Source organism: Eleginops maclovinus, chromosome 15 (genome assembly GCF_036324505.1).
Source record: "Eleginops maclovinus isolate JMC-PN-2008 ecotype Puerto Natales chromosome 15, JC_Emac_rtc_rv5, whole genome shotgun sequence".
In the NCBI taxonomy this organism is placed as follows: domain Eukaryota; kingdom Metazoa; phylum Chordata; class Actinopteri; order Perciformes; family Eleginopidae; genus Eleginops; species Eleginops maclovinus.
In genome coordinates this window covers 4960596-4976215 of record NC_086363.1, presented here as the reverse complement: position 1 = coordinate 4976215, position 15620 = coordinate 4960596, and the positions used below count along the sequence as shown (strand labels likewise).

General features: G+C 43.1%; 1 protein-coding gene across 1 annotated transcript in view; it reads right to left on the bottom strand.

The window, feature by feature from the left end:
* The window catches only part of sipa1l1 (signal-induced proliferation-associated 1 like 1), a 68824-nt gene that overhangs the window by 8224 nt on the left and 44980 nt on the right, over positions 1-15620 (bottom strand). The window contains exons 11-19 of the mRNA XM_063902396.1: positions 10352-10931; positions 8500-8598; positions 7631-7806; positions 6919-7206; positions 6068-6217; positions 5231-5367; positions 2465-2562; positions 1733-2238; positions 45-236 (exon numbers count right to left, since the gene is read on the bottom strand). Coding sequence (XP_063758466.1) covers positions 45-236; positions 1733-2238; positions 2465-2562; positions 5231-5367; positions 6068-6217; positions 6919-7206; positions 7631-7806; positions 8500-8598; positions 10352-10931 — 2226 coding nt within the window. The remainder of the gene's footprint in view (positions 1-44; positions 237-1732; positions 2239-2464; positions 2563-5230; positions 5368-6067; positions 6218-6918; positions 7207-7630; positions 7807-8499; positions 8599-10351; positions 10932-15620) is intronic.

The following is a 15620-nucleotide window of genomic DNA, read 5'->3' as shown; positions in this document are numbered from 1 at the left end:
CCTACTTTATTGTCCACATTAGTTTTTTTTTTCACCATCCTTACTTGCGTGTGTCTCCAAAGTCGACAGAGTTGATGGTGGACCCGGGTTTCCTCCAGCCGATCAGGTACTTGGACTGGGCTCCCTGCCGGGGATAGAAGCTCTTGGGCCCCGGGGACGAGGAGGACTGGGATGAAGGAGAGGTTGTTGAAGAGGATGACTCGTCTCTCGGGGAGCTGTGGCCTGAGTGGCGGGAACTAATGGACACAGGAGGGGAACACAGGGGGGAGAAGGACAGGGGTTACTCATCATGGGAATGCACCAGGAATCAGAAAGAAAAGACCCTGATGGGAAATATACAGAAGTGAAATCCCAACCCTTATATATTTGTATGTTGTTTAGAGGAGACAACAGCTCCACCTTTACTAGCCGTAACGTTCAAGAAGTAACACATAAATGCATCCTATTTATACTCCAGTATTGCAATAATTATTATTTTGAAATAAGCTGTTTAGCATCATGAGTTCTTTTACTTTTGGTACTATAAGAACCCCCCCTCTTAATCCCTGCTCGGCCACTTTAGCAGAATACAAATGCATCTTAAATGGCGGACAGATGACGGGTCATGAACTGTAACTCTATCTGTGAATTAAGACTCAAACAGGAAGAGCGTGACGCTGGAGTTCCCCCGGCTGTGGACACCAGTTCAGCTGTGAAATGTCGGACACGTGTTCCACATTTCCTGAGGACTAATGTGGAAAGATAAATGGAGTAAAAAAAAATTGCTCCCGCACTTGGGTTTCCAGGAGAGACTTATTGAGAGGAAGGACTAGTGTGTGGGCCAAGAAATATTGGCTCGGGTAATGACTGTGGGAAACTTTCAGCTGAGGTCACGAAAATACTGCACACCTGTTTGTTTATTTGTTTGTTTGTCGGCAGGACAACAGAAAATACTAAATGCCCAATTTTTATGAAACTTGGTGGCAGGGTGTAGCCATGGGACGAGGAAAAGGGCAATTTTGGAGCAGATCGGAATCACATGGCAGACAGAAAATATGTTTTCTCATGGAAAGGGCCTCGGCAAAGGTCTGCACATGAATTGCTATTCACCTTTTTTTGTGTGAATCACATTTTACTTTTGGGCAGTGAAAATGTTTTCTCCTATTCATAACAAATGATCAGATGGCTGTAATTCAGTCTGACATCAGGCAGTGTAATGGTGGTCCTGTTGTGCTGAATGGAAGAGGGGAAATAGTTTTGTTTCTGATGTTCTTCAGCATATTTTTGTATTAAGTTTTAAGAACTTATTTCAAAACGTCACACTGATTGTGTTTGCCCTAAGCGTCTGATGCTCGGTACCTCAGCCTCAACCAATATAGTGCTTTTTTCAAGGTTAAAAGGTAAAGTAGAAGTAATGTAACCGAGCAGTTGGCTAGGTTTGCAATTTTTAGGCCTCAAGGGAGAATAATTCCTCCACAGGGTCTTTATAAAACACTGCTTCCCAACCTTTTGGCATGTAATCCTTAAAAGCAGAGCAATATATACCCATCACCACCATCTTCTGTTTATGTTTTTAGACCGTAAGCAGGTCATAAACAACTATTACTTTCAAGAAAAGGGAATAATTTGAGGAAAGTAAAAATAATTACGAAGCACAAATGATTTCCTTCTTCAGCCTAAACTTGTTTAAAATATCCCAAACTTGCAGCTCCATATAGAATATCACCCCTGGGTTTTCTACCCACAGACTGACCTGGAGTGTGACCCGGCTTCGCTCAGGCTGTAGGTGCTGCTGTCTCTAACCAGAAGGTGAGTGGGGGGGCTTCTGCCTGTCCCCTCCAGGCTCCTTTCCCCTGGAGGGCCCGGGGACTCTGCTGCAGCCGGAGACCTCTCCAGCATCCTGCGGCCCCCCTCGGTGGGGCTGTGCCACGGAGACACTGTGCGCTCCCTGCTCTCCCTGCTCTCCCTGCTCTCCCTGCCTCCGCTGGGGGTCAGCAGGGAGGTGGTGCTTCCGTGATGGGAGTGGGGATGTGTGTGGTGAGAGGCTCCAAAAGAGCTGGTGTCGATGCCGCTGTCTGCTGATGCGCCCTGCAGGTAGCCACCGCCTCCCAGGCCGTTGGGCTCCGGCTCCCCCTGCTCATTGGTGGGAACTCCGGTCCCTCCCATTTCGTACCATTTGTCGCTGTCGCTGTGGCCCCCGCTGGAGGCTGTACTGGAGAGAGTGTTACTGCTGGAGTGCCCGGAGTAAGGGCCGTCCGACTGCCGGAACAAAGAGAGAGGAAATGACAAGTGAGGGAGATTTACATGTGTGTGAAAACATCAGGGTTTTAGAATTTGGTGACCACCTTATCATTAAACCACAATGTGAGTACCAGAATTATATTTAACCCGTATGCCAGGAGCGACGCAGAAACCTCAGTACAAGCAAACAAGTGAAACTGAGCCCCGGAGGATGATGGGTACTGTAAGTAAAAAGTGTCCTGACCTGGCTGCCCTTCTTCGGGGACAGGTGGATGACCTGCTCCTGCCTCTGGATGCGTGGAGCTCCGGAATAGCCCTGACCGGACTTGGAGACCGGAGACTCTGCAATAAATAGACAAAGAAACTGATGTCGGGGAAAAATGTACAAACCTTGAGGTACAAACAAACGACCTGTTGATGATTCAGTTGTTTTTCTCTCTGCTCACTTGTGTGTATTTTGCTACGACAGCACTCTTGCTTCTTTGAGGTTTTATAACAATTGTTTTTAAAATCGGGCCTCCACCGTGTGCACAGACAGAAACCACGATCACTCGTCACCTAATGCAACGCACATCAAACAGAGTCCACAGACGGCCCCTGCTGGCTCTGTTTGTTCTGGGCCGGCTGGGGTAATGTGACTCTGTGTCCCGAAGCACAACTGGGGTTATAAATGGTACTGTTATGTCATTGTGTACATGTTATGCAACAAAGACACACAGAACAGGCAGCTAATGACCACAGCACAATTAGAGGAAGAGCTCAGGGAGGTGTCATAACATCTGCTGGGGTGAATCCAGAAATATAGTGAATCCCCCACCCCCAATTCCTCACTTAGAATATTCATTACCCTGCATCGCAGCTCAAACGGCTCTCTGCTCTAATTCGAGATAGTTGCACGTGTGCATGTCTATGGATAGATGCATTATATGTGACCACATTTTGTATTTTTATTTAGATTTGTTATTGATGTGATTGGTCAACCAGATTCCTTGGTATGAAAGACTTCCCCAGCACCTTGGGTTAATGTGTGCACTCCTGTGGGCATTGTTCAAGGTAGCAAATCTCTGCATCTCACTCTCCAACGCATTAATTAACCATAAACGTTATTATAAGAAAATTAAGCAAATACTTTGTTTAATAGTCAATAAACAGACATATAGTGAATAGTTGTGCTCGGGGGTTTTTCGAAAGAAATATGAGGGCGCTCACGTCACTTCTGGCCCAAATTATGGCCCCGCCCACTTTCCGGGACAATAAGCGTTTCTTCACGTGTTAAAGCTGCTGAGTCATATATTGCACCTCAAACAACAAATAAATCCAGAGTTACAGTTTCTTTTCTTCCTAAAAAAGGACAGTAAAACTATCTAAATTAGAAATCACAGTTTCAGTTCAATCCCCTATGGATTCAGAGCTTCATCTGCTGCTCCATTTGATACAATTTTATATTTTTGGAGTTATTATACAGTTTTTGACTAACAGAAATATCGTTTTCTGGCATCACTTTCTAATGTTACGGGGAAAATAGGAGGCAAAGCGCCTGTTACCAGGTTTAGACCAAACCCTGGTTGCACCTTTAATGGTGACGTAATCTCTGTGCTTGCATCAGCGTTGAGGTTGTCTGTCAAAAAGCAACATATTTCCATTACAGTTTTTATCTTGGCCGAGCTTTCCTGCAGAAACACTGATTCATTTCTCTGTTTGATTAATTTTCTAATTGAAATTAATCACCGGGTCACTGTTAATGATTCTACCCCTGGTAAAAAAAAAATCTGAGAAAATCCTGACTGTCAGAAGCTGACAGCAATGACAAACTCACACTGCTCCATGACTTCATCAAACACCACCTTCTGTAATTATTTGGATTGAAAGACCACCAGTAGCATAAAAATGACATATTGTGAGTGAAGGTTAACTAACGTCCCCTTCCTACGTGACAGGAATTGAGAGATCAAAAGTGAGCATTCTGCCCTCTACATGACTTGTGTTATTTCTGGACGGAGCACGCCACATCATCATGGCTGAAGGTTCAAGGGGGTAAAACGGAGGAAGAGGAAAGTACACAAGACAAACCACAGAGAAAGCAGAATAGGGCCGGACACTTGGCTAGCCTACATTGTTCCACCCTGACCAATAAAGACATAAGTGCTACAAACAACCACGAAATGAGAGACTGAAGCTTTGCTCTGGGGTTTTGGCGGTCAAAAACAGGTTAAGGCTGAAATTAGGTTGGTCAAAAATCAACCAGGGAAACATCCGGCTGGGATTCAGAGGAGCATGTGTTTCTTGTGGTTTTCAGGGAAAACAAGAAGAAAACTCCCAGAACACAGTTCATGCATGAATACTAAATGAGAGAACAGAACGATGAATAAGAGGCTAACATAAGTGGCATTTGTGAATGAGGAACAGGCTGGAGGAAGGGAGAAAGGGAAGGAAAAGCACACAAAGAGACGGTTGGCCAACAGGAAAGAAAGGAATGTCTCCCCCTTTCTCCTCCTTCATTATTAATATAGAAAAGGAGTGACAAGTGACAAAGAGAAAGCCATTCACTCTAATGAGATCACTACTTGATCTCAATTCCCCCATTCAATAAGTCCTTCTCTCTGCATCATTATCTTCCCACCTTGCAGAGACAGTAAGACCCGCTCTGTGACGGTGGAGGTGGAGGAAGAGGAGATGGAGGAAGAAAAAGAAGAGGGGGGTTGTGGGTACTGTCAGTACGAAAAAACTGTCGCTGGCAGATGAGGAGGCACACACACAGACTCCCTTCATACACCTTTCTGGCTACCAGTCACTTTAAAGGATTTAGTAATATGGATAAATATGGATGTGATGTGCCTCCCTCCCCCGCTATTCTAAAATCAAGTGTCTTTCATGTGTAAATAACATGTCCACACACACAGATGTTTACAATTATTTATGTTTTTAAGACATGGGCGGTGAACACATTATAATCTATTCTATTCTTCTTCTTTTATTAAGTTGACCCCATCAACTTCCCTACCAGAATCACCTGTTGAAGTTCGTTCAGCTCCTCCCCCTTCCTCCATCCTCGACCAATTAGGAGTGGACTTCCCACTGGACCCGCCGCCCTCTCCCACTACCTCTCGTCTCTCCCCGGACATCGGAGAGTGGCGGCTGCCTGCAAACCTGTTGAATGAGCAGACAAATTAGAGATTTATTCAGCTGTTTTATCAGCTAAATGTGTGTTTCCAGCTAAAGATAACAAACTAACAGAGCATGAAAGAGATATGACCACAGGCTGTGGTGGGTGGAAGAAGAGTAATAAAAAAAAAGGGACATTCAAATATACAAAGACACCATCGCTATCACCTCTGTCCTACACTGGTGTGTGTAATACAACGTTACAACTGTGGAAATTAATAAACCAGCGTCATGAAATTAAAACTAGTAAAAAAAATCTATTGTTTATTATTAATCCTGGAAGTCATTATGCTTTCTAAAACTAAAACACCTACACTGCACCGAAGCACTTATAATAGTACTTCCTATATGTGTTATTCTAGCTAAGCTTGTTTAATCTGTTTATTGGCTTTAATTGCCGTTTTGAATGTATTTCAATGTAACTTTATAATGTGTTTATTATGCACTATGTATGTGGAAACTGAGTATGTCTCTTTGTAACACCATATTACATCAGCTCATGAATATCAATCAAAGGAGTCAACAGGTAAAGAGATAAAAACAGGAAGTACCTCAAGGCAGCTTAATACTGAGGGGATTTGTTGCTACGGATATACTTGTCCGAACGATATACCATAATATGCATAAAACAACACTCAATCCCAGCCACAGAAAAACACACTTCCTCCCCCCCACCCTTCCTTACTGCTCGGGCATGGACTTCTGCCTCCAGTGAGCGGAGCTTCCGGAGGCGTCGCTGGAACAGGACAGGTTGCTGGGAGAGCTGCGATTGTGCGGGGAGCGACCCAACGCCATGGAGGACGCCAGGCTGTAACTCTCACAGCCCGGAGACATCCTGGAGAAGAAACAAACACGTGCACATACAGGAACCGTGAGCATCTACAGGCATGTGGAACTGGGGGAACTGAAGGAAGATGAAATAAACACAGCAGAATGTTGAAGGAGCAAAATGTTCCAATTTGTTCCTTCAGAGGAAATTCCATTGATTGCTACTTCCCACGCATTCTGGAGGACATGAATACTTAAAACCCGGCTGCTGGAAAATCAGCAACCAACCCAATGGCTGCCTTTTGTGTGCTTAGTTGATACACTGCTTGGAGAATTTGCTATAAATCTTTGTTTCATCTCAACAGGTTCAAAATGAGTTATTTTAATGAAGGTATAAAGGCAGTGACACTTTAGTTTGTATCACCTGCCAACAAATGGTTTATTTTTAACATCTAACTACAATACCCAGCACTTCTACTGAACCTATTGTCATATTTACAATGAAGATGATCTGTTGAACATCTACAGGCAACGCAACACACTTAAATCTCAACCGATAAGCTTTTAAAATGTTACAAATACTAAAAATAAAAGATTATTAGAAATAAATTCTGTACCGATGACTAACTGTTTGGCTAATGAGACTCCAGACCATACAAATCCACATTTTCCAGTTCAAACTATACATTGGGAATCCTCTTCCCCTTCATACATACAGTAAATATTTTATTGAATTTATCAGAATCCGACATTCAAAGGGGCTCTGACCTCTTGGTGTCTAGGGGCCGGCCGTCACTGCTCACACTGCGTGGGATGACGGCGCCCCGCTCCAGCCTCTCCGCAGACAGGGTCTTCCCCACCGAGCTGCCCAGGCTGATGGCGCGGTTGGGGGTGTGCGGCTGCGGCGAGGCGCTCAGAGACTGCTGGGGGCTGCTGGACGTCCGCTGCCACTTGTTGTTGTTGCTGCGGAACGGGAACTTGTACTCGAAGGAGCCGCTGTCACTGCTGCTGCTCTTGTAATCTGACGCGGGCATCCGATAGAGCTCCGAACAGCCCCTGCACAAAGAGAGGAGGGGCGTGTTGTTCGAGTAGAAAGTGATGTTTTAAACACAGAAAAATAACACAGGGACAATTATCTGAACAGATGTTTATTCATTCACTTTCACTAAAAGTACTCCAGATATAACTGAATTAACAAGTAAATGGAAATTAAAAGTCCTTTATATATTTATACTCTTAAGAGCCAGCTCAAGACTTCTAATTGAGCTCTTAATTGAACTGTATTCACTCTGATTTAATTTTTGTTTTATTCACTGCTGTGTTAATTGACTTCTGTTGGTGTTAAATATAATAACAAAATGATGTTGTGATCTGTTTATAAACCGGGACGGAAGTTATAAATGTTTGTTTTTGGTTTTCTGAAGTTATGGAAATAAAGTTGACTGATCGATTAAAGGAAACTGCCTCCATCCCGTCCTACCTGCGGGGAGTGGCGTCATCATGAGGCGGGATGATGACGACACGCACTGCTACCGAGGTCCGCAGGAGGTCAATCATCTGCTCGTGGGTCAGCGTCGCTACAGCAACTTTGCAGATTTCCACCAATCGGCTTCCCTGCCGCAGACCTGCCTGCCAGGCGTATCCGTACGGCTCCACCTGTTCAAAACGAGACGCTCCATTATTCAAAAAGGGATATTTAAGGTAGTGAGAGTGTAACATGTATTTTAAGGTAATTTAGTAAAGCGCAATTATGTTTTTTTTCTGTACAAAAACACATAATAATTACTCGACATTTGTTTGCCTATTTAGTTTTTTTTAGAAACGGATAAGAAATTATAAAAAAAACCTGGTTTTTAATTATTTCAGACATACTCCTATATGAGATAAGCATATAACAGGTTAAATAAAATGAGGCTGAGCAATAGAGTATCTCTTTTTTTGCATCCTTACGGTTTACTTGAATCAGAGAAAAAGACAAATAAAGGAGAAACAACTGCAACTATTCAAAAATAAGGGACATTAAGGTGTGTAGATGGCTCCACATAATTACTTGTTAAATATGAAGTGTAAAACCCTGTAATACGGCTTACCGTTACACAGATTATGAATGACAACTTTGACTCTTTGCACTTTAAAACACATGATTCATTACCAGTACCACACTGTCAAGACAAAACAAGGAACTAATCCACTAAAAAAGGCCATTATAAAAAGGGCAGAACTCCACGGTAACAGGTCTAATTAAGAGTATCCACTCTCTTCAGGGTAGAAATGTGTTTCACTCAAATGAACTGGATTGTTTTATAGTTCATTTTCAGAGGAACATTTGAGTGATGTGCAGACAGATACCTCAGCCACGATGCCCTCATAGTTCACGTGGAAACCGAGCTGCCCCAGGCCATTTCGACGAAGCGTCATCTCTGATGTCTCACAGCCTTTGGTCAGGTACTTGATGTATGAAAGATGCACAAAGCACAGATAAAAGATTCATTAACACATATTAGATAAGAGAGATGAAGAAGAGCAAAATAGGTCGAGAGGCAGGTGGAGGAACAGTTATCTTAATAGGATAGATTGTAGGGAATCCAATCCTTGAGTTTGTGCTACCAAAAACGTGAATGTGCTTCGACCTACAAGTTTCAAAAGAGATGTTTTGAACATTTTAAGAAATCCCTTAGAGACTTATAGCCATAAATAAAGAGTAATTAGTGCTCCAGCTTATGCAGTACATCTCTCACCAGAGCACACGCACGCACACACACACACACACACACACACACACACACACACACACACAGTAGACAGAAATGAAAGCAGGTTTCTTTCATGCTGAAACACTTGAGGCTGTGTTCACGCAGAGATGCGTTGCTCGGGAGAGACACTTTGGACTTCATGTTGTTTCATGAAGCGAATATTCAGGCGGGGATTGCTGTGAAGTGGCTGTCCTTCTTTTTCACAGGGAGTGAGGTGGAAGAGTTGAAAATGATTACGTTACTTAGGGACCAAGAGCCCGAATCGCTTGTCAATCATCACCTGACAAAGAATCTGTCAAAGCCAATCATAATTCCTGACTACTTTTCCTCGTGGTCACTCACTTATCCCTCTCTTCCTTCCTCTAATGAGTCTCCTGGTGACTTCCGGGTACCTTGCATTTATTTTTTTTTCTTTACAGAGCCTTAGCAAAAGCTTTATTGAAGTCAAACTCACAAGGGTGCGTGAATAAATCATGCCGCAGACTGGCAGCTGATAGGAATTGCTATGATGTTCTCTGATGTTTCTGAATGTGTGCGTGGGAGAGAAGGAGTACAGGGAAAAAAGGGAACGATAAAGAACAAACAAGAGGATCAAGAGAGAGTAAAGAGAGGAAGAGAGAGGGAGGGACACGAGTTCCAAACAGCGAGTGGCCCAAGGCCGCTTCCCTTCCTCTCCCTGGCAGCGAGGTAGTCCAAACGATTGAAGATTAACGCCGGATGCAGAAAATGCAACATGGAAGTTATACCTTTCTGAGTCCTGAGCCAAGTATGTATGTGTGTTCTTAAATTATGTTTGTATAGTTGTGAGCAAATCAAAGAGGGTGGACTCGATCCAGGTTATGTAAACATCTCTCACACACACACACACACACACACACACACACACATACTTTGAAGGTAGGAATAGGCTGGGGAAATTAATGTATTCTAAAGCACTGATGATTGCATAAGAATACACCTTTTTTTTCCCTAACCAGTTGCCATGGAAACAGCTAAGGAAGAGCTAGCACTACTTCAGTGTGTGTGTAGGTGTGTGTGATAAGCCATTAGGAGTATGGAGACAGAGGTGTTTCTGAAACTCCTTCAATAAGCCAAGGTCAGTAATGAGACAGCAGCTTTGGCATGTTGACACAGAAATGTTGTCATGTTGGCAAACTATCAGTAAACAGGCGGGCAGGGGGGGGGGGCTCATTTTAAAAATATGAGTAGTGAAACCCATTTGCAAACAGAGGCCAAAACATGTCAACACTGAAACTATATCATGTTAAACTCCAGCTCAGTTTGTTCCAAGTTTACTTACCAAACTTGGAACAAACAGAACTGGTTTTGATTGACAGGAACGCAAAAAATGTCAATCATTTACTTGAAAAAAGTTCAAACAACTACAAATTTAGCGAGAACATGCAATATCCCAACAATCAGTCTTATTATCACATATGTTTTCTCACCTCGAGACGTTTGACCACCTCTTTGAAATCCTCAGTGTTGTTACTGATGCTCCTCAGAGACACACTTTCTCCGCGCTCGTAGAATATCCGTAAGGACGCAGGGCTGCTCGCCGTCCAGCCGATCACGTCCTTTGTGGCGCAGTTAAATACCACGGCCTTGGCCCCCTGGTCCAACAGTATGAGAAAGTCATTGGAGATTGCCAAGAGGGCCTCCAGCTCCCCTCCGGTCCCATGGTCCTCGACGTGGACGAGCCAGGTGATGGCCCCCAGGCTGCGCAGCTCTGCACCTCCATACGGCCGGCTCTTCTCCTTCTTCTTGTGCGCCAGAGAGATAAAAGGGAACTTTCCGGAAGGGTCGATGGGAGTGCTGGTGGTGTGGCGCTCGGCCATGTCGCGCAGGTACTCCTGCCGGGTTCGGGTGGCCATGGCGCGGAACTTGTGCGACTTGTGGGCGGCATTTTCTGCATTGATGACCTTGGCCAGCAGGAAGTCCCGGAACACGGAGGATTTGGGAAAAGTCACGTCTTCTGGGATGGGAGGACCGAATGAGGGCACGTCTTTGGAACGAGTGACGGCCACGCTAAAAGAAGAGAGGATCAGAACAGGCAGAGAAGAGGAGAAGAAAGAAAAGATGGGAGGAGAGAGAGAAAGATGTTGTTAGCAAATCAGTTGTTGCGGTATTGACCGACAATGTGGACAATTCAGGGAGGGTCTTTTGTTCTGACATCATAGATTCTGTGGTTTAGATTCAGTGTTTTAATACGCAGTAAATCTTTTAAGAACATCACATCTCATCCAACCAACGATACAGTATATGCTTAGGTTTCAAATGAAAAAGGATTAAATGTCAAGCAGAGTTTATGTTTGATACAAAGTCTCATGCGTTGTGCTCACTGAAGTATGGGAACCTAAAGGCTAAATTGACTAGTGTTTACATATTTAGTGGCTGCTTTAAATTTGTTTCTAGTCAACTGCTATAATTATCTGTCTAAATGTCGCTCATAATACATTTTTACAATAGTGTGTAGGCTTTGTATATTTCCTTTTCCCTAATTCTGCAGTGTTTACTTCATTTTCATTTCCTCCCTGTTTCCCTGCTCTCCACCTCTCTTCTCCAAACCCCTTTTTTCCTCTGATTAAGTCTCTGGAATGGCTATCTGAGGCTCTGTCTGGTATGTCAGGAACTCAGCGGAGCAGTCGTGGAGAGGAAGGAGAGCCGAGGAGGACGAGGGGGGAGTACGATTCTAAACCTCCTGCCCAGAGCCCCAGAGTGAGGGAAAAGGAAAATGTGGCTGAGAGAAGAGGGCTGTGTGGGAGACTCTGAAAGGATAGGGAAAGTATTGCTTACTGGAAAGAAATCTGCATTTTTTTGTTATGCTAGACAAACAGACCTACAAAACAATCTGTTGAATGTCTGAAGCAGAATATCACATTTCCTCGTCTCAACCTCTTCATGACCAAACGAGCTCAATCAGAGCTCCTCTCTAAGGTGATAATAAGCAGCTGACGACAACGCAGAGCCCCCCACCTCAGCACACCAGGATTACTCATTTTGTCTAATAAGCAACTAAAGTCAAAATGTCACCCACATATTTCTAAACATACCCCCGGGACCCCCTGTCCTCTCCGGAGACGTGTGCTGTTCAATTATACTAACTGTCAAATTGTTGACACGTCATTTCCCACCTTTCCTCGCCGGTGACAGACTGAGGTAAGGGTGGAAACAACCGCTTTTTTGTTGAAATTGCTTCGGATGTACAGACTTTTATGGTAGTGGTGATAAACACAAATAGGAATAGCCTCAGTAGATGCTAGTAAGTCAAAATGTGGCTTGCATTTCCCACATGACATATGTACAGCACACTCAAGGACATAAACAAGAAGCAGGGAGGAAGGTTGTGTGTAGGTGGACGGTCTATAAACATACTAATATTTCCCTGCAGCTATTTGGATTCGTTTTTATTTAACCACTAACGTATTTTCAATATGAACTGTATTTCTACAGTCAGTTCATGGTTCATCTGAAACATTTCAAAGTCGTTACCTTTTTGACGACACCGAAGAAAGGTCTGATCCCTAGAGGTCAAAAGCATTACAGAACTTCTCTGTATCTCAAAGAAGTCTTGATATTTAATCATTTAAAGTGAGCATAACGTGCAACACACACTACATGCAGAAGGTGCCCATTTTTTAGTCTGTTAGTGTAAATGTAAGGTTCGTTTCATGTTAATGCCTTGAAAAGACAACATCACTCGTCAACACTAATGTTGACATTAGTGTGTATCTCCCCACTTATAGGAAATTGTGGAGGAAAGTATAATTGACTTTAAATTAGCAGGTTATTATATATGCTGTTCCCACTTTGTTTTTAAAGCTAGTCCTAACAAATAGGCAAAGAGCATGTAAGTATTTCAGGTCAAAGTAGTTTTCTTTCTAGTTTAATGGTCTGTGATGAATATTTCTTATGTTAACAATGGATCATGTTTCTATGTGTATGTGGAAGCAGTTGCTCCCATTGAAGGGCAACAAACAAACAATCGTCACCGGTCTTTGAGCTCTAAGAAGGAGCTCGTTTTAGCCTGTGTTGGTTTTCTGGCCCACAGCTTCCACTCTTACTTCTCTCAACAGGGTTAATAACCTGCAGCGAAAGGTTGAAAGAAACACACTGCATGCAACATGGCCAGCAGTGCCCCAAATGAAGGATAGGCAAAGTCAGGCACTCACTGGTGAACAGGGAGCGGCATTAGGGGTCTAAAGAGCAAAATCTTTCCCTCAGGAATTGATGGACCCTAACTGAGCTATACAGGGACGGAATAATAGAAAGTGCATTATTTGGGTGGCCAGAAAGTCGCCTGATCATAATGGATAATGCATGTTTGAAACGTCATTTAATAAAAGTGATATGTGAGATTTGTGCTTGGCCCATGCATCCAAAAGTGTTAATTCACACCTTACATGCCAATAAAGCACATCGCAGTTTCACACTACTGATCATTTGTAAATGACAGAAATATGAGTTTTATTGAGCTTCAAAAGGTGCTTTCAGGTTGCAATTGCACTGGAAGCCAGTAAGTACATTACTCAGAATCTAGAGTACAGTATGTGAAATAAATAAAACCTAAAATTGAATTTTCCCTTTGCGGCGCTAGCATATCAAAATCTTAATGACAGCTCATATGAAGCACAGAGTAATGCACTTAGTCTGAAGGCAATATTCGTCAACGTTTTTTTGCAGATGACAAATGAATCACGCAGGGTATTTCAGAGAGCTGAAGTGGTCAGAGATGAACAAATGATAAAAATAAAATGTGACCTTTTATTCTTATTGTTCTCCATCACTACCAACATCACTCAATGCATTAAACCGGAGCTCTAAAAGCACTTGTACTGATCTCAATAACCTGTGAGCCAGTCGACCAAACGCCTGTGACTCATGCAGGACACAGAGCGGTCATTTTTGAATGACAAAAAAAATGGGAGAGATTGAATGAGAAAAAGAGGGCGAGGATGAGAATAACAGGAGTAATAAGAGAGGGGGGGTTGCTGCTGTGTGATCCTCGTGGCAGGAGGTTTGGCAGCAGGAAAGAAAAAGCACATTCCTGTGGTTTCTGTGATTTGTGGTCTTATAAATATCTACTGTGTGGGCAGCTCCGCTCTTCCAGTATCCACGACCCGCTGCCCACTGAGCAGGGCAAGAAAAAGAACATGTCAATACGTATTGGAGTAGGCGGCTAAGAGGTGTACTGCGGATGTGGGGAAGGTATACTGAATATGTCTATTTGAGACAATTAGTCCTAGTTAAACAGAAAGTAGAGTGGCTTTTTTTTTTCTCATATTCCCTTTCCATGTGTTGTGTGTTCTAGTGATTCTCAACCTTTTCGAGTGGCGACCCCCTAGCATAATGAGCTATGTGTTCACTTCCCCCGCTCCCATGCAAACCAATGATCGCTAAGAAACTGGCTGCACAAAAACTGATGAATGCACTGTGTGCTGGCAATGCTTTTTGATGTGTCAACATTTTTGTATATGTGGACGTTTGTGCTGGGGATGAGGGAGTTGTTGTGTAAATGTATCACTCAATAAAATGATATAAGGCATTTTTTATCACTGGTAGAGGCGATTGTGATGTAATATCCACGCCCCAGTTGAAATATGTTATTTATTTTTTGCTGGGCGACCCCCAAAAATGTTCTATCAACTCCCTAAAATATGTCACATGAAATCGACAAGGTAAAATAATAATAATAATAATCTGATTAAAATCCTCCTGCGTAAGGTAGTGAGTCATTTCTCACACCATATGGAATGTGTGCACTGGGGGGTCAGTTCAGTGTCACCATTACTTCACGGTATACGATGCTTGTTTGTTTAGTCTAGCTAAGGTCTCATAACTGTGAGGATGTGTCTGCGTTCAGCACCGAAGACACCTGTAAACTGAGTGATGTGACGCTGCTAATTCCAGTCTCCAGCTAAAGATGCAAAAACTAACTTTGTTTTTGGGTTGGGTTGTTTTGGCCTCCGCTGTCACTGCTAGTACATTTATTTAACAAATAAATTCATGAAAAAGTAATGCTATAAAAATGTAAAATGATCATGTACGGTTTCAAAAAGGAGAGTAGTTTAGGAGCTGCTTTCGAGGGCAGAGCTATACAAAGAGCAACTGCGAAGAATAAAGGATTTTTTAGTATCAGAATTTGTGTTGACACCTGATGACACGTCTATATTTGTAATAAATTAGTATTCACCTCAGAAAACGTGTCCAGTATTTGCTCTATATTCGCTCTCTTGCTGGGCTCTTTTCTTAGCGTGTGTGTTGTTACTCAGTAACGAAGTAGCCCCATGGGGGACAATTAAGACCTCACACAATGTGCTCAGACAGCAATTAAAACAGTCATTAGTGTGAAAGGGAGGGAGAGTCATAGACAGCAAGATAAGAGGGAATGACAGAAAAGGAGATAACAAGAAAGAGGCAGCAGAACACAGAATGAAATGTCCTCACAGCTGAATGGGCACAAAGTCCATTATTTCTTAAAAATGAGTCAGGGCTGGCACATTGCATTTCATATTGCACATCTCTGGCGAGGTGGTAATACATTTGTGAGCTACAGGGAGGGCTCTCCACGCTCGCAGCCTAATCATCGATGGAGTAATGGAACTGCAATCATTTGAAGCAACAGCGTTATTCTTTCAGCGGTGAGAGAAAGTGATTCTTGAAAAAAAAGTAATCTGCATAACAAAGACCAAAGAAGAATATGGAACTTTTTTTAAA